This window comes from Hemiscyllium ocellatum, chromosome 1 (genome assembly GCF_020745735.1).
Source record: "Hemiscyllium ocellatum isolate sHemOce1 chromosome 1, sHemOce1.pat.X.cur, whole genome shotgun sequence".
NCBI lineage: Eukaryota > Metazoa > Chordata > Chondrichthyes > Orectolobiformes > Hemiscylliidae > Hemiscyllium > Hemiscyllium ocellatum.
In genome coordinates, this window is record NC_083401.1 from 9,167,147 (window position 1) to 9,185,551 (window position 18,405).

Here is an 18,405-nt window from a genome sequence, read left to right on the forward strand (position 1 = left end):
AGGCGACACGATGGCACAGTGGTTAGCACTGCTGCCTCACAGTGCTAGAGACCCGGGTTCAATTCCCGCCTCAGGCAACTGACTGTGTGGAGTTTGCACATTCTCCCCGTGTCTGCGTGGGTTTCCTCCGGGTGCTCCGGTTTCCTCCCACGGTCCAAAAATGTGCAGGTCAGGTGAATTGACCATGCCAAATTGCCTGTAGTGTTAGGTGAAGGGTTAAATGTAGGGGAATGGGTCTGGATGGGTTGCTTATCGGAGGGTTGGTGTGGACTTGTTGGGCCAAAGGCCCTGTAAGTAATCTAATCTAATTGCAGCCCAAGTTTACAGCATCAGAACCCACACACCCCTTGAGTTCTGGTATCAGATTGGAATCTGGAAGGTGAATACAGGTTTCTGGTTAGGGGTGGTGTGAACTGGGAGGTTGGAAGTTGGAGTGGCAATGCTATCTTCCTGCAAACTGCAGGTTTCTTACTGTCAACAGCATGGTCAATTTGCATATCATCTGCAAATCATTTATTCATGCCAGAGATCCGGGTTCAATTCCTGCCTCAGGCAACTGTGTGGAGTTAGCACATTCTCCCAGTGTCTGCGTGGGTTTCCTCCAGGTTCTGATCATTAAATCTAAATCGTTGATAAATTCTGAAAACAGGGGACCCAGTACCAAGCCCTGTGGAACCCCGTTGGAAACAGCCTTCCATTTGCAAAAACATCTGTCACCCATTACCCTTTGGATCCAAAAGTGACTCAGTGGGAGGAGAGCTCAGACACGGACTTTATAAGCCTTGGGTTTGTATGAGAGTAGCTCGGGTGGGCTGAATGGCCCTTTCTTGCTCTGGCAGTGTTTGTGTGCTGATACAATGAAACTGACGGTTGCTTTATTTCTCCACAGTACAAGGAAATAGTATGGCTAATGAGGGGCGCTATGAAGATGCGGTGGAATATTTTACACAAGCAATTAAATATGATCCAAAAGAATATAGGTAAGAGGGCAAGTTTCAATATTTTGTTGGAAAGAGAGTGGATGGCAAGTGATGTGGTTCCTGTCTTAGCCTGTTGCTCAGAAGCTTGTAAGAAAAAGGGAAGCGTTTGGATTTGTATCGTGCCTTTTAGAAATGCAACCTGTCCCACAGTAAGTAGGTCAGTGAAATAATTTTGAAATCTAGGCAGCCAGGAAATGCAGTGACCATTTTGTGCGTATGAGCAGTGATTGGTTAATGACCAGATAATCATCTTTAGTGATGTTGGTCGAAAAGTGAATATTGGGTGAAACACTGGCCAAATTCCATTCCTCCACTCCGAAATACAGCCTGGGATCTTTCATATCTCGCTGGCAGAATGGGAATTGGGTATTTCAGTAAAATTCTACATAAAGCCCATGTACTTTGGACACAGGCAAGAGTGTTGCCACTGAGCCAAGTGGCCCCTGAATCTATTCAGTGTTAGTTCTCAGTTCAACAATATGTTGTCGTTGTCGTCGACAACGATGACTTAAATATTTCTCTTCCATCAATAAGTTAAAATATTTCACGCGAAATAGTGGGCTTTCATCAAATCTGTCCCATCGAAATGTCAGTTAATGTAAATGGCGATTGCTGAGACTTGAAGTAAGATGCATTGATGTCACAATGTGCAGGGAAATATCTGACCCACCTGCCCTCTGACATTGTAGATTTCGGAACTTAAATAACTGTTCATGGAGAACTAGAGGGCATAGGTTTAGGGTGAGAGGGGAAAGATATAAAAGAGACCTAAGGAGCAACTCTTTCACACAGGGTGGTACGTGTATGGAATGAGCTGCCAGAGGAAGTGATGGAGGCTGGTACAATTACAGCATTTAAGAGGCATTTGGATGGGTATATGAGTAGGAAGGATTTAGAGGGATATGGGCCGGGTGCTGGCAGGTGGGACTAGATTAGGTTGTGATATCTGGTCAGCATGGACGGGTTGGACCGAAGGGCCTGTTTGCCTGCTGTACCTCTGAATGAATCATCAAAGAAATGAACTGTCACACAGCAATAACTCCGTCTGGAACTGTCCGGGAAAAAAAAGCTGTTGCACAGACTGGAGGAATCAGCTGTATCTTGGTCAGATTTATATAAACAAAACTGCTTTGACACCTGCCTGATAAACTGGATGTTTTATGGCCAAGGAGGACTAAGATTGCCCTTCAGAAGCATTGAAGGAGTTAATTGTAGAAAGCTGTCTCTCTAAATGTAGCAAGAAACAGATAAATTACTTTTGATAAGGAAGCAGACTTGCAGTCGTTGACATAATGTAGAACATTACAGTGCAGTACAGGCCCTTCAGCCCTCTGTGCCACCCGTGAAAATAGTCTGATGCCCATCTAACCTCCACCATTCCATTACTTTCCATGTGTGTGTCCAATGCCCAATTAAATGCACTTAATGTTGGCGAGTCTACTACTGTTGCATGTAGTTCCACGCTCCTCCTACTCTGGGTAAAGAAACTACTTTGATATCTGTCCTTAATCTGTCACCCCTTAATTAAAGCTGTCCCCTCATGTTACCTTCACCATCTGAGGAAAAAGGCTCTCCCTGTCCATCTGATCTAACCCTCTGATTATCTTATATATCTTGATTAAGCCACCTCTCAACCTTCTTCTCTCTAACGAAAACAGCCTCTGATCCCTCAGCCTTTCCTCATAAGACCTTCCCTCCATATCAGGCAACATCCTGGTAAATCTCCTCTGAACCCTTTCCAAAGCTTCCACATCCTTCCTATAATGCGGTGACCAGAACTACACACAATACTCCAGGAGTGGTTTAACCAGTGTCGTGTACAGCTGAAACATGACTTTGTGGCTCTGAAACTCAATCCCCATATCAGTAACTGCCAACCCACCATATGCCTCCTTAATAACCCTATCAACCTGGGTGGCAACTTGCAGGGATTTATGCACCAGCACACCGCGATCTCTCTGTTCGTCTACACTACCCAGAATTTTACCATTAGCCCAGTACTCTGCATTCCTGTTACTATTTCCGGAGTGAACTACCCCACACTTTTACACATTAAACTCTCTTTGCCATTTCTTAGCTCAACTCAGCATCTTATCGATGTCTCTCTGTAACCCACAACATCCTTCGGAACTATCCACAACTCTGCCTACCTTACTGTCATCTGCAAGTTACTAACCCATCCTTCTACGTCCACGTCCAGATCATTTATAAAAATGACCAACAGCAGTGGACCCAACACCGACCCTTGCGGTACACCACTGGTAACTGAGCTCCAGGATGAACATTTCCCGTCAACCACCACCCTCTGTCTTCTTTCAGCTAGCCAATTTCTGATCCATACGGCTAAACCACCTTCAATCCCGAAACACCGTGCTTTGTGCCATAGCCTACCGTGTGGAACCTTATCAAATGCCTTACTTAAGTCCATATACATCACATCAACTGCTTTACCCTCATCCACCTGTTTGGTCACCTTCTCGAAGAATCTAGTGAGGCACGACCTACATTCACAAAACAGTGTTGATTATCTCTAATCAAACTATTCCTTTCCAGATGATTATAAATCCTATCTCTTCTAAACTTTTCCAACACCTTACCCACAACCCCATAATTAACAGGATCGTACCGACCCCCCCCTTCTTAAACAACAGAATAGCACTTGTTATCCTCCAGTCTTCTGACACTACTCCTGTCGACAGTGACGATATAAAGATCAAAGCCAAAGGCTCTGCAATCTCCTCCCCGGCTTCCCAGAGAATCCTAGGATTAATCCCGTCCGGCCCAGGGGTCTTATCTATTTTCAGATCTTCCAAAATTGCTAAAACCTCCTCTTTGTCAACCTCAAAACCATCTAATCTAATGGCCTGTACCTCCGTGTTCTCACTCACATTGCCCATTTCTAATGTGAATACTGACGAAAGTATTAATTAAGCGCTCCTCAGATTCCACGCACAACTTCTCACTACAATCTTTGGTCCTAATCTTGCTTTAGTCATTCTTTTATTTCTGATATAGCTATAGAAGGCTTTAGGGTTTTCCTTGATCCTGTCTGCCAACAAATTCTCATGTCCTCTCCCAAACTCTTCTTAGCCCTCTCTTTTTAGATCTTTTCTGGCTAACTTATAACTCTCAAGCCCCCTAACTGAGCCTTCACACCTCATCCTCACATAAGCTGCCCTCTTCCTCTTAACAAGAGCTTTAACTTCTTTAGTAAACCACAGCCCCCTCGTTCGATAACTAACTCCCTGCCTGAGGGGTATATACTTGTCAAGGACCTGTGGTAGCTGTTCCTTGAATAAGCTCCACATTTCCATCCCCTGCAGTTCCCTCCCCCAATGCATCCTCAGCCTTGCCTAATCACTTCATAATTGCCTTTCCCCCAGTTATACCTCTTTCCCTGCGGTATGTACCTATCCCTGCCCATTGCTTTTGTAAACATAACTGAATTATGGTCACTATCGCCAATGTGCTCACCTACCTCCAAACCTAACACCTGGCTGGGTTCATTCCCCAGTACCAAATCCAATGTCTTTCCTTGTTGGCCTGTCTACATACTGTCTTCATTCCTGAAGAAGGGCTTGTGCCCGAAACGTCGATTCTCCTGCTTCTTGGATGCTGCCTGACCTGCGCTTTACCAGCAACACATTTTCAGCTCTGTCTACATACTGTGTCAGGGCACCGTCCTGCACGCATTGGACAAAAACTGACCCATCTAAACTACTTGAACTACAGTATTCCCGGTCAAAATTGGGGAAGTTAAAGTCCCCCATAACCACTACCCTGTTACTCTAGCTCCTATTGAAAATCATCTTTGCTATCCTATCCTCTACATCTCTGGAACAATCCAGAGACCTGTAGAAAACTCTTGTTCTCAGAGGTTGGAGGGTGTGTGCCACAAGGAGAGGCTGAACAGGCTGGGGCTGTTTTCCCTGGAGTGTCGGAGGCTAAGGGGTAACCTCATAGAGGTTTAGAAAATTGAGGGCATGGATAGAGTAAATGGGCAAGGTCTTTTCCCTGGGGTGGGGGAGTCCAGAACTAGAGGGCATAGGTTTAAGGTGAGAGGGGAAGGATATAAAAGGGACCACGCAAAGTTTGATACAGAGTGAGCTGGCAGAGAAGGTGGGGCCTGGTATGATGACAACCTTTAAAAAGGCATCTGGATAGGTAGATGAAGGAGAAGGGTTTGGAGGGATGTGCTACCAAACAGGAGTAGACTAATTTAGGAAGTCTGGTCAGCATGGACAGGTTAACCTGAAGGGTCTGTATCTGTGCTGTTCAGATCTATGAATCTTCAGCCTTTGCAAGATTTGACCATTAATCGTTAATAGCTAAGTTGAGGGGTCGAATATTTGGTTGCTTTGTGTAGTAAAGTTTAAATCATTGTTTCAGTACCTGAATATCTGAGAGATTTCTTTATATCGAGCTGGATTAAAAAGAACTTGTGATTTACCCACAGTACCTGGGAGTGCTTGATGGAGAAATGAGCTTGACTCTGTCTGTAATCCCGTACTGTACCTTTGTTCTGTAATTTTGGTTTGTTCGTTGTTTACAGACTGTTTGGAAACCGTTCCTACTGCTATGAGAGATTGAAGCAATATAGTCGAGCACTGAGTGATGCTCAAATAGCAGTGAATCTGAATCCATCCTGGCCTAAAGGATACTTCAGGAAAGCTAGAGCATTAGCTGGAGTTAAGGTAAAATGCTCTGAAATGTTGTCTGTTACGACTTATGGGGTTAATTCTGTTTGTTTTGGTGAATGCTGCTTTGCCATTGTTTTGTATCCCTGCTATTGAGGGCGCTTGGCCCCCTTTCTGCTCCCCATGCGAGCCCCTTTCCTTCGAATTGTTGCTATGTTTCCATATCCTGTCATATGTGTTTCATCAGTTCAGGCCGCTGCCCATGGCTCTTCCTTTGAAAACTGCCAGATCTTTAAGTTATCGAGTCATACAGCACCGAAACAGACCCATTGATACAACCAGCCTACACCAACCAGAAAGTAAACTAGCCCCACCTGCCTGCGCTTTGCCCATATCTCTCCAAACATTTCTTGTTTGTGTAATTATCTAAATATTGTCACTACCTGCATCTGCCACTTTTTCTGGAAGCTCATTCCACACATGAACCACCCCGTGGAAGCAAAGTTGCCCCTCATGTCTCTTTCTTTTTTTTTAAATCTCCTCTCATCATAAAAGTATGCTCCCTAATCTTGAAATTCTCCACTCTAAGGAAAGGACACTTCCCATTCACCTTATCTATGTCCCTCATGATTTTATAAACCTCAGTAAGGTCACCTGTCAACTCCGACCTTCCAGTGGCAAAACGTCCCAGCCTACCCTAGCTTTCCATTCTAACCCGAGCCCTCCATTCCTGGAAACATGCTGGTAAATCTCTTCTGAACCCTCTCCAGCTTTAACAATATCCTCTCTCTAACTTATTGGAATTTGAAGCCCCAGCTATCTCTCAACGTTCATGGTCTTGGATGTAATGTTCTCCTTAACTGAAAGTGTCTCAGTGAGGAAGGCTGTTTTGTGTCGAATTCTTCTGAAGTGAGGCGTATTGCCACTGATTACCCATCCCTCATTGCTCGTACTTGAAGGTGTGAGCTCTCAGTGGTCTCGTGGGCCTGCTGTTGTTTGCAGCTTGGATTAGATAAAGAGGGCAGGTTCTCTTTTCTGAAGGACATTCATTAACTACTTAAACGGGCACTGCAATCTGACGGTAAAAAGTGAGGTCTGCAGATGCTGGAGATCAGAGCTGAAAATGTGTTGCTGGTTAAAGCGCAGCAGGTCAGGCAGCATCCAAGGAACAGGAAATTTGACGTTTCGGGCACAAGCCCTTCATCAGGAATGAGGAAAGTGTCCTCGTTCCTGATGAAGGGCTTCTGCCCGAAGCGTCGAATTTCCTGTTTCTTGGATGCTGCCTGACCTGCTGCGCTTTAACCAGCAACACATTTTCAGCATTGCAATCTGAGGGCCTTGTGATGATTTCCCTGCCTAGCCAGTCTGTAAACTAACAGATTTGCTAAATTGAAGTGTTTGACTTTCAGGGTCAGCCTTAAACTCATGTACATTGGCGTTACTGGTTCAGTACCAGGACTCTGCACTAACGATTCCTTGCAGCATCTTAAACGGAGACTTCTCCTCATCCAGCAGCTCATGCCATCTGCTGAGTACGAAATTCCCTGCGCTGATGTCAGTGTCATGTTGTCATTTATAACTGTGTTTGAATAGATTCTAGCCCTGTGTCTGGTCTTTCACCTGCAGAGATACATTGAGGCCATAGAGGCTTTCCAGGAGGTGCTGAAAATTGATAGTTCCTGTAAAGATGCTGAATGTGAGCTCGTCCAAGTTCAGATGCAGCTACTGATGGTGAGTAATAAAATATCATTTTACATAATGAAGGCCTGGGTTCAAACTCCAGCTGTGGAAACCTGAGAATGTTCATGACCCTCACCTGGGAACGTACAGTTGGGATGGTTAGATGTCGGGCAAATACGGTTTAATGCACAAAGATGGTATATTTGACAGTGGAACAGTGAATAATTACAAATCTGAATGATGCAGGAGATGGGAAGGCTTGAGAAAGCAGTATACAAAAAAAAAGGTGTTTTTGGCTTTATGATTGGAATATGGGTGTTTACAGAGGGAGGGTGGAGTTTGCAGATGGATGTGGGGATGGGAGAATGGTGTGATGAGTGTGGGAACCAGGGTGGTAAAGTGCGGGACTGTCACAACAGGATCCTTTTTTTTTTGCACAAAATATTATGTTGCCAAAGTCGTTGCCTGTTGTAACCCTGAAACTGGGGGGGAGGGGCAGAGACCAAGTTGCTGTTGATGATGAAAACAACAGAAACTGGAGATCACAGCAGATCAGGCAGCATCCATTGAGAGAAAGCGAGCTAATGCTTTGAGTTGAGATGACTCTTCATAAGAGCTCTTGCTGACAATTGTCTGTTCCCCTGGGTGGCAAGAAGATGTGTTTATCCTTGCGCTGAGGGCTGGCTTCTGTGTTAACGTAGCTCCTTGCTGTTGAATATCCTTTAAGTTGCTCACGCCTACATGATGCCTCACCTTGTAGGTGGAGTTGTAAATTTTGGTGCTGTGTTGCTGGGCCTTAACAATGATGGTTCCTGTTTGGAGAAGGTTCCTGTCCTTCAATGTCTCCTCAGTCTGTGGTTATGATATCAATCACAAGATAACTGCAGACACCACTTCCCTCATGGGTTCCTCTCAATAGTAATGAGAATGGAGGTGAGAGAACGCATGACAAGAACTCAGTAGATCTGGCAGTATCTGTGAAGAGATTTCTTCAGAAAAGCAGAATTCTAATTCATCTCTGATGAAAGGGTCAGCGATCAAACTATTGTCTCTATTTCTCTCAAAGAAATTGACGTGCTATATTTTTGCAACGTTTTGTGTTTTCATTTCACTACTACTGCAAGTGCTGGATGAATCCTTGAGGTCTTTGTTGCAGACATGGTTTCCTCACCACCTGCTGTAGACCATCAAAAGACAAATCTTTCCTTTGACCTTTTCTTCTCCAGTCTCCCTGCTGCAGTTGGGAGGTAGATTTGGAGAATACCCACTATCACTGTGCTAAATGGGTCAGACTTCGAACAGATTGAGCAACTCTAGATTGGACATCCAAAAGGTACTGTGGGTCATCGACAGTGGCAAAATGGTACTCCACGATCTGCAATCTCATGGCCTGGCATATCCCACACTCGCCCGTTACCATCAAACCAGGGGATCAATCCTGGTTCAATGGAGAGTCCAGGGGGTGTGCCAGGGGCAGCACCAGTCAGCCCTAAAAATGAGGTGTCAACTTGGCAAAGATACCAAACAGGACTACTACATCATAAGGATAAGTGATAGAAAGAGCTAAGTAATCCCACAACCAATGGATCAGATCTAAGCTCTGCAGTCCTGACACATGCAGTTATGAATGGTGATGGATGATTAAACAATTAATTGGAGGAGGAGGCTCCACAAATATCTCCATTCAGTCAGAACCGCCAAGATGGATGATCTATCTCCGTCTCTTCCAGTGGTCCCCAGTATCGTAGATGGTAATCTTCAGCCAATGCATTTCACTTCCGATCATATCAAGAAACAGTTGGAGGCACTGGATACTGCAAAGGCTGTGACAACATTCCTGCAATGGGACAGAAGACTTGTGCTCCAGAACTTGCCATTCCCTGAGCCAAGCTGTTACGATACAGTTAGAGCACTGTTACCTAACTGACAACGTTGGAATATTGTCCAAGTCTGTCCTGTACATAAAAAGCAGGACAAATCCAACCCAACCAATTACTGCCCATCAGCCTACTCTCAATGAGAAAAGTATTGGATCCCCAATGTCAACAGGCAAAACTTGGCAATAAAAACGCTACCTGCTGGAGAAACACGGTTTGGTTGCTTCAACACAAGCAGTGTTGACATGTTCTTAGGAAGAATGTATTCTGCCAAAGTTGTGTTGGACTCGAAATGTTAACTGTGTTTCTCTCTCCTCGGATGCTGCCAAACCTGCTGAGTTTCTCCAACACTTTGTTAGAAATATGAAATATACACATGCATTGTTGTGCATTTATTTAGGCACTTAGCAATACCCTGCTTAGTGATGCCAGGGCCACTCAGCTCCTGACCTCATTACAGCCTTGGTTCAGGCAAGGACAAAAGAGCTGAACTCCAGAGGGCAGGGGAGAGGGACATCAGGGTCATATCTGAGGCCTCCTCAAGGAGCTGCAGCGAAACTGGAATCAGTGAGTATTGGTAAAAGCTCTCCACTGGTTGGAGTATACCTGGTACAAGGCTGTGATTGTTGGAGGTCCGTCATCTCAGTTCCAGGACATCTCAGCAGGAGTTCCTCAGAGGAATGACCTAGGCCCAACCATCTTCAGTTACTTCATTAATGCCCTTCCATCCATCATCAGGTCAGAGGTGGGGATGTTTGCTGCTGATTGTGCAACATTCAGCATCTCCCACGACGACTCGGATACTGAAGCAGTCTGTGTCCAAATGCAACAATATCTGGTCAATAGGAGAAAGTGAGGAAAGTGGGTGGTTATGGTAGGGAATTTTAACTTTCCAAACATAGACTGGGATTGTCATAGTGTTAAGGGTTTAGTTGGAGAGGAATTTAAGTGTGTACCAAAAATTTTATGTTTCAGTATGTGGGTGTACCTACTAGGGAAGGTGCAAAACTTGACCTACTCTTGGGAAATAAGGCAGGGCAGGTGACTGAGGTGTCAGGGAGCACTCTAGGACCAGCAGCTTTAATTCTAGTTTTAAATTTGTGATGGAAAAGGATAGACTGGATCTAAAAGTTGAAGTTCTAATTTGGAGCAAGGCCAATTTTGACAGTATTAGCCAAGAACTTTTAAGAGTTGGTTGGATGTTCACAGGTAAACAGAGGGCTGGAAAGTGGGAAACCTATCAAAAATGAGATAGCTAGAGTCCAGCGAAAGTATATTCCTGTTCGGGGGAAAGGGAAGGTTGATAGGTACAGGGAATGCTGGATGACGAGAAATTGAGGATTTGGTCAAGAAAAAGAAGGAAGCATGTGAGGTACAGACAGGATAGATCGAGTGAATCCTTAGAGTATAAAGGCAGCAGGAGTATACTTAAGAGGGAAATCAGGAGGGGAAAAAGGGACATGAGATAGCTTTGGCAAATAGAGGCAAGGAGAATCCAAAGGGTTTTCACGAACACATTAAGATAAAAGGGTAACTAGGGAGAGAATTCGGCCCCTCAAAGACCAGCAAGACAGCCTATGTGTGGAGATAGAGGGAGATATTGAACAAGTATTTTGCATCAGTGTTTACTGTGAAGGACATGGGGAAGATAAACAATGTAGAGAAAAAGCTGATGACGTCTTGAAAAATGTCCATATCACAGAGGAGGAAGTGCTGAATGTCTTAAAATTTGTCAAGGTGGACAAATCCCCAGGACTTGATCAGGTGTACCCTAGAACTCGGTGGGAAGCTAGGGAAGTGATTGCTGGGTCCTTTGCTGAGATATTTGTATTGTCGATAGTCACAGGTGAGGTGCTGGAAAACTGGGGGTTGGTTCATGTGGTGCCACTGTTTAACAAAGGTGGTAAGGAAAAGCCAGGAAGCTATGAGCCTGACCTCGGTGGTGGGCACGTTATTGGAGGGAATGCTAAGAGACAGGATTTACATGTGTTTGGAAAGGCAAGGACTGATTAGTGGTAGTCAACATGGCTTTGTGTGTGGGAAATCATGTCTCACAAACTTGATTGAGTTTTAGGGCAGAGTGATGGATGTGATCGCTATGAACTTGAGTAAGGCATTCAGCAAGGTTCCCCATGGTAGACTGGCTAGCAAGGAGATGACATGAATACAGGGAGCACTAGCCATTTAGATGCGGAACTGGCTTGAAGTTCGAAGACAGGGCTGTTGGATGAGGATTGCTTTTCAAACTGGAGGCCTGTGACCAGTGGAGTGCCACAAGGATCAGTGCTGGGTCCACTGCTTTTCATCATTTACATAAATGATTTGGATATGAGCATAAGAGGTATCGTTAGTAAGTTTACCGATGACACCAAAATTGGAGGACTAGTGGGCAGCAAAGGTTACCTAGAGTACAACAGGATCTTGATCAAATGGACCAATGGGCTGAGGAGAGGCAGGTGGAGTTTAATTCAGATAAGTGAGGGGCTGCATTTTGGAAAAGCAAATCAGACCAGGACTTACACACTTAATGGTGAGGTCCTAGGGAGTGTTGCTGAACAAAGAGATCTTGGAGTGCAGGTTCATAGCTCCTTGAAAGTGGAGTCGCAGGTAGATAGGATAGTGAAGGAGGTGTTTGGAATGCTTTCCTTTATTGGTCAGAGTATTGAGTACAGGAGTTGGGAGGTCATGTTGCGGCTGTACAGGACATTGGTTAGACTACTTTTGGAATATTGCGTGCAATTCTGGTCTCCCTCCTACAGGAAGGATGTTGTGAAACTTGAAAGGGTTCAGAAAAGATTTACAAGGATGTTGCCAGGGTTGACAGATTTGAGCGATAGGGAGAGGCTGAACAGGCAGAGGCTGAGGGGTGACCTTATAGGGGTTTATAAAATCATGAGGGGCATGGATAGGATAAAGAGACAAAGTCTTTTCCCTAGGGTCAGGGATGAAAATATGTTGCTGGAAAAGCACAGGTCACGCAGCATCCAAGGAGCAGGAGAATCGACATTTCGGGCATAAGCCCTTCTTCAGGAATCTAGGGTCAGGGAGTTCAGAATGAGAGGGCAGAGGTTTAGGATGAAAGGGGAAGAATTTAAAAGGGACCTAAGGGGCAACGTTTTCATGCAGAGGATGGTGTGTGTATGGAATGAGCTGCCAGAGGATGTTGTCGAGGTAAAAACAATGACTGCAGATGCTGGAAACCAGATTCTGGATTAGTGGTGCTGGAAGAGCACAGCAGTTCAGGCAGCATCCAAGGAGCAGCGAATTTGATGTTTTGGGCAAAAGCCCTTTATCAGGAATAATCAGGAATATTCCCGATGAAGGGCTTTTGCCCGAAACGTCGATTTCACTGCTCCTTGAATGCTGCCTGAACTGCTGTGCTCTTCCAGCACCACTGATCCAGAGGATGCTATAGAGGCTGGTACAATTACAGCATTGAAAAGACGTCTGGTTGAGTATATGAATAGAAAGGGTTTAGAGGGATATGGGCAAAGTACTGGCAAATGGGACTAGATTAGTTTAAAATGTGGGCGGCACGGTGGCTCAGTGGTTAGCACTGCTGCCTCACAGCACCAGAGACCCGGGTTCGATTCCAGCCTCGAGCGACTGTCTGTGTGGAGTTTGCACATTTTCCCCGTATCTGCGTGGATTTCCTCCGGGTACTCCGGTTTCCTCCCACAATACAGAGATGTGCAGGTCAGGTGAATTAGTCATTCTAAATTGTCCATAGTGTTAATGTAAATATAGGGTAGGGGAATGGGCCTGGGCGGGTTATTTTTCGGAGGGTTGGTGTGGACTTGTTGGGCTGAAGGGTGTGTTTCCACACTGTAGGGAATCTAATCCTATCTAGTTGGCATGGATGAGTTGGACCAAAGAGTCTCTTTCCATGCTGTACATCTCTCTGACTAAAGTTAAAGTCTCTCTCCTATCGTTGCTGTGATATTCCTGGTGTCTTCCCTGTTGGTGTTATTACTGAACAAGTCTGATCCTAACCAGGAACCTGGTTTGATGATTTGAAGTGGTCACTTGCTGAGCCATAAGTACACACTGCTGCAGTTATTGTTTTAATGTGAACTTTTATTATTAACAGAACAAAGATAAAGTAGAATAATAAAAATTATCTACTGAATACAATTGAAAGGTCTAAAATGCATAGTCAATTCATTGCAAAACACTTGGTTACAAATTAAGAAACACGCTAGGGTCTCAGTGTACCATTTTTGATAAGTTGCTGAAGCACCACATCTGTAATGCTCACAGAAACGTCTCTGCACCATCTGCAACTTCAACGTTTAGATTGAGCTGTCACATATCTGAGCGCCATTGCGCTTGGGTAAGTAAACTTTTCAGTGTTTTTATTCCAACATTTTCTGGTCTGGGATGAGCACGAACTCTTCGTCCTAAGATAATCTAATTCTAATACGTGTCTCTGTCATGTACTTCTGAGCAGCATTGCTGTGTACAGTCATCTTGTTTCGAGGTCTCCACAGGACTAACCTGTTGAAAATCTCTGTTACGGGCTGACACAGCTTCCAGAGCACACTAACAAACCTTTTGAGGCCCCATTTTTTACCATGTTGGGTTGCAAGTAATATAAAATAAAATGAAATTCCATCCATTCACTCTACAGCCAAGTTTCATAAATTGCTTTTAAAATGATTCGTAGTAGTTACAATTTCTTAGAAGTTAATTAGAACTTTAGACATACAGACCCAGAAATCCCAGCTTAGAGCAACTAACATTAAAAATTATGCACACGAGTGATGGTTTTCATCACAACCCTTGCACCCTTTTTTTGAACTGGGGTCTATAAAGCTTTCAATGCTCCAGCCCCCTGGCATCACGCCTGACAGCCAGTGCCTCGGCAGTATCACCCTCAGTGCCTCTGTAGGGTCAATTCACTCCTTTGTGGCTTACTGGTATTAACTCCAACCAGCATGTGATTAGAGATTAGATTCCCTACAGTGTGGAAACCGGCCCTTCAGCCCAACCAGTCCACACCGACCCTCTGAAGAGTAACCCACCCAGACCCATTTCCCCCTGGTTGCCGCCCCATTGCCCCATTAGTGTTTGCCCTTGTTTACTAACAATCCCGTCTGACAACTCAGTGTGCTCAGTATTGCACTGCAGGACTGTGTCTTTTATTTCATTCAAGTGTGTGGAATGAGCTGCCAGAGGAAGAAGGCTGGTACAGTTACAGCATTTAAAAGGCATCTGGATGGGTAAATGAATAGGGAAGGGTTTAAGAGGGATATGGGCCAAGTGCTGGCAAATGGGACTGGATTAGGTTAGGATATCTGGGCGGCATGGATGAGTTGGATCGAAGGGCCTGTTTCCTTGCTGTATATATCAATGATTCTCTGACTCTGTGTGATGTGAAGCCATGTCTCCTCCTCCTCCAGAATGCAGGCCCTGCCAAGTGCAAGCACATGTTTATTCAATATCAGTGAAGCACAGTGATGTGTCTGCTTCACTGTGTGATTGATGTGACGTCGTCTGGCCTAATCTTGGAGTTGTTTGAGAGGGCTGCTGCACTGTTCTTTGAGTTATCCTCACACAGCAGGCAGGGTGGAGCTGTGGTTTCTCAGCCTGCCTCTCCTCTCCTTTTGTAATGTTGAAACGCATTGTGTCTTGCAGGAGCGAGGTTTTACTCAGCAACAATGTGACGAGATTCTAATTAAATATGGGAGCTTAGAAGGGACGCTACTATCCTCAGGTGAGAATCTGTTACTGTCCTTGTCTCTGACCGGCTGGTCCCTTCAGTCTGTCAGCAGCAACAGGACCTAGCATTCTGGACAAAATCAAATCTCCCAACACTGGAGGGTTTTCAAACGCAATGGGGCGTAGGCAGTGTCTTAACGGTGCTGTGGCGGGAATTCCAGAGTTTGGGGGTTGTCAGCTGAAACTCAGGCTGTCAGTGAAGTAATTAAACTCCGGGATGGTGCTGGTGGGAATTGGAGTGGGCCCGAGCAGGGCTTTGTAAGCTGTGGGAGAAACATTTTACAATTGCTGCAGAACTGGGAGCTGATTTGGGTCGGCAGCACAAAATGCTAGCCGGCCTGCTGAGCTTTCCCAGCCATTCCTGTGTGTGTGTGTGTGTGTGTGTGTGTGTGTGTGTGTGTGTGTGTGTGTCGGTTGTCAGCCTGGAGGTTACTGGAATGTGCTACTCGAGAGGTGCGAGTGAGGATGTTGGCAGTGTGTATAAAATCTTAGAAATAGGAGTAACAGTGGGCCATTGAGTCTGCTCTCCCAGTCTACAAGGTCCATGGCTGATCTGTATGGCCTCAACTCTGTTTTCATTCCTAAGCCTCCATAACCCTTCAGTCAAAATCAAGTTTGAATATATTTAGAGAAACAGCTTTTGGAAAAGACAATTCCAACACACTAAAACCTTCCTGAAAGATGAGATTCCTTCTGTTCTGTCTTAAATGGGAAGCCACCTGTTTTGAAACTGGCCTTCAAAGTTCTATGAGGGGAAACAGCCTCCCAGCAGCTACTCTGTCATGCTCCCTCAGTGTGTTTTGATAAGATCACTTCTCATCCTTCCAAAGTCCATTGAGTGTCAGTCCAGTTTTTCCACCATTTCTTCAGGAGAGCAACCCTTCAGCTTGGGAATCAACCTTGTGAATCTTTCTGAACAGCACTCAGTCTGCCCCTCAGGTGGAGTGACTAAAACTGTGCTCAATGCTCTAAGTGAGATCTCACTGATATCCAGAAGTCACATGACACCAGGTTATAGTCCAACAGGTTTATTTGAAATCGCATGCTTTCAGAACGCTGCTCCTTCACCATCAAGGGGCAGCGCTCCAAAAGCGTGTGATTCTAAATAAGCCTGTGGGACTACAACCCGGTATCGCTAACCTCTGACATTGTCCACCCCAGTCCAACACTGACATCTGAACAATTGTAGCAAGACTTCCCTTACTTTGACAATCCATTCCCTTGCAACAAAGCCCACTTTCTGTTTGCTTTCCTAAGTCCTTGTTGTACCTGCATGCCATGGGACAGCCAGTTCTCCACACTGCAGCGTTCTGCAAACTCTCTATGGGAAAAATCGTGTTTCTATTCTTAATCCTGAAGAGTGACATTACGCTCCCAACTACCAGATATTTTTGCCTGCTCACCCAACTGCTTTAATCCCTTTACAGGGCTGAAGTTGAGAGTTGGAGAATGTGCTTGCCCTTACAAAGCATCTTTATTTGACTGAACAACTCCTTGAGAGTGGGTTCTGCGTTTCAGCTAAAGAAGTTTCTGCTGAGTTCCCAATTGGATTTATTGGTTCTGATCTTGTATTTAAGACCCCTAAGTGTGATGTAGCCCACAAGTGGAAACATCCCCTCTGCATGTGCACTGTAAAAATACCTCCACAATTTTAAAGGCCTCTGTTGGATCTCTCAAAACGTCGTGTTTTCAGCCTTTCAAGAGAGATACATAACTTTGCAGTTTTTTTTTCATCCTTCAGATGATTAATTTCAGAAATATTAGACCAGTTTGCTCTGCCTCTCATCACAGCAAAACTCAAATGCAAGTTTTAGATTAGATTAGATTACTTAGTGTGGAAACAGGCCCTTCGGCCCAACAAGTCCATACCGACCCGCCGAAGCGCAACCCACCCATACCTAACACTACGGGCAATTTAGCATGGCCAATTCACCTGACCCGCACATCTTTGGACTGTGGGAGGAAACCGGAGCACCCGGAGGAAACCCACGCAGACACGGGGAGAAGTGTCCCTTCCTTTTTAAAAATGGAGAACTGTATTCCACATGTGGGATCATGGAATCTCCATACAGCTTTATTCCGATACTCTGGCCCCTTTCAGCACAGCATGTTTCCTTCCCTGAAGGACATTGGTGGAACACGGTGGGTTTTTCAGGACAACTGATGATCGATAATTTCCTGGTCATCGTTACCAATGCTAGCTTTCAATTCTCGATTTTATGATTTAAATTTGCAGTTCATCTGCCATTTTGGGGTTTGAACCCATGTCCCCAAAATGTTTGTCCAAACCTCTGGGTTTGTGGCCTATTGACATTACCATTGTGCCACAGTCTCCCCAGTGACTCAAAGGTCACAAGAACAATGTAAACCAGTAGCTGATGACCCCAAACTGGAGGAGGGTGAACCACCAACCTGAGAGGAGGGCACAATAAAGCTGAAAAACAGAGGCAAGTGAGTGGAGAACAAGATGGAGTAGGGAACAAGTGGGATCAAATGAGAGAATTCATTTTCATAGTAGGAACGGAAAGCACAATTTTATTTTAAATAAGGTTAGCATACTATTTGCTTTCCTAATAGCTTGCTGGACTGCATTGCTAAGCTGTTTGAATACAGAACAACATCGTTTACCCAAGCATCAATTATCCGAATTTTGAATTGTCCGAACAAGATCTCACAGTCCCGTTAAAACAAATTGTTATTAAATTTCAATAAAAGCACAGTGAGAGCAGGTAGCCTGGGCTGGCAGCAGGAGCAGGGTTACTACGGGGACCTTTTCCTGCTCTTGCTGTCGCTACGGGAACCCTGTCCCTGATATTACCCCCACCCACTGGAGCCCTGTCCCTGATATTACCCCCACCCACTGGAGCCCTGTCCCTGATATTACCCCCACCCACTGGAACCCTGTCCCCGATATTGTCCCCACCCACTGGAGCCCTGTCCCTGATATTACCCCCACCCACTGGAGCCCTGTCCCTGATATTACCCCCACCCACTGGAACCCTGTCCCTGATATTACCCCCACCCACGGGAACCCTGTCCCTGATATTGTCCCCACCCACTGGAGCCCTGTCCCTGATACTACCCCCACCCACTGGAGCCCTATCCCTGATATTGTCCCCACCCACTGGAACCCTGTCCCTGATATTACCCCCACCCACGGGAACCCTGTCCCTGATATTGCCCCCACCCACTGGAGCCCTGTCCCTGATATTGCCCCCACCCACTGGAGCCCTGTCCCTGATATTAACCCCACCCACGGGAACCCTGTCCCTGATATTGCCCCCACCCACTGGAGCCCTGTCCCTGATATTACCCCCACCCACGGGAGCCCTGTCCCTGATATTACCCCCACCCACTGGAGCCCTGTCCCTGATATTACCCCCACCCACTGGAGCCCTGTCCCTGATATTACCCCCACCCACTGGAGCCCTGTCCCTGATATTACCCCCACCCACTGGAACCCTGTCCCTGATATTGTCCCCACCCACTGGAACCCTGTCCCTGATATTG

At 45.5% G+C, this 18,405-nt stretch overlaps 1 protein-coding gene across 4 annotated transcripts in view; it reads left to right on the forward strand.

The window, feature by feature from the left end:
• LOC132821573 (tetratricopeptide repeat protein 31-like) overlaps positions 1-18,405 on the forward strand; it is a 60,496-nt gene that overhangs the window by 29,634 nt on the left and 12,457 nt on the right. For all 4 annotated transcript variants that reach the window (XM_060834269.1, XM_060834483.1, XM_060834350.1 and 1 more), the window contains 4 exons: positions 890-980; positions 5,533-5,674; positions 7,244-7,348; positions 14,812-14,890. In XM_060834269.1, coding sequence (XP_060690252.1) covers positions 890-980; positions 5,533-5,674; positions 7,244-7,348; positions 14,812-14,890 — 417 coding nt within the window. The remainder of the gene's footprint in view (positions 1-889; positions 981-5,532; positions 5,675-7,243; positions 7,349-14,811; positions 14,891-18,405) is intronic.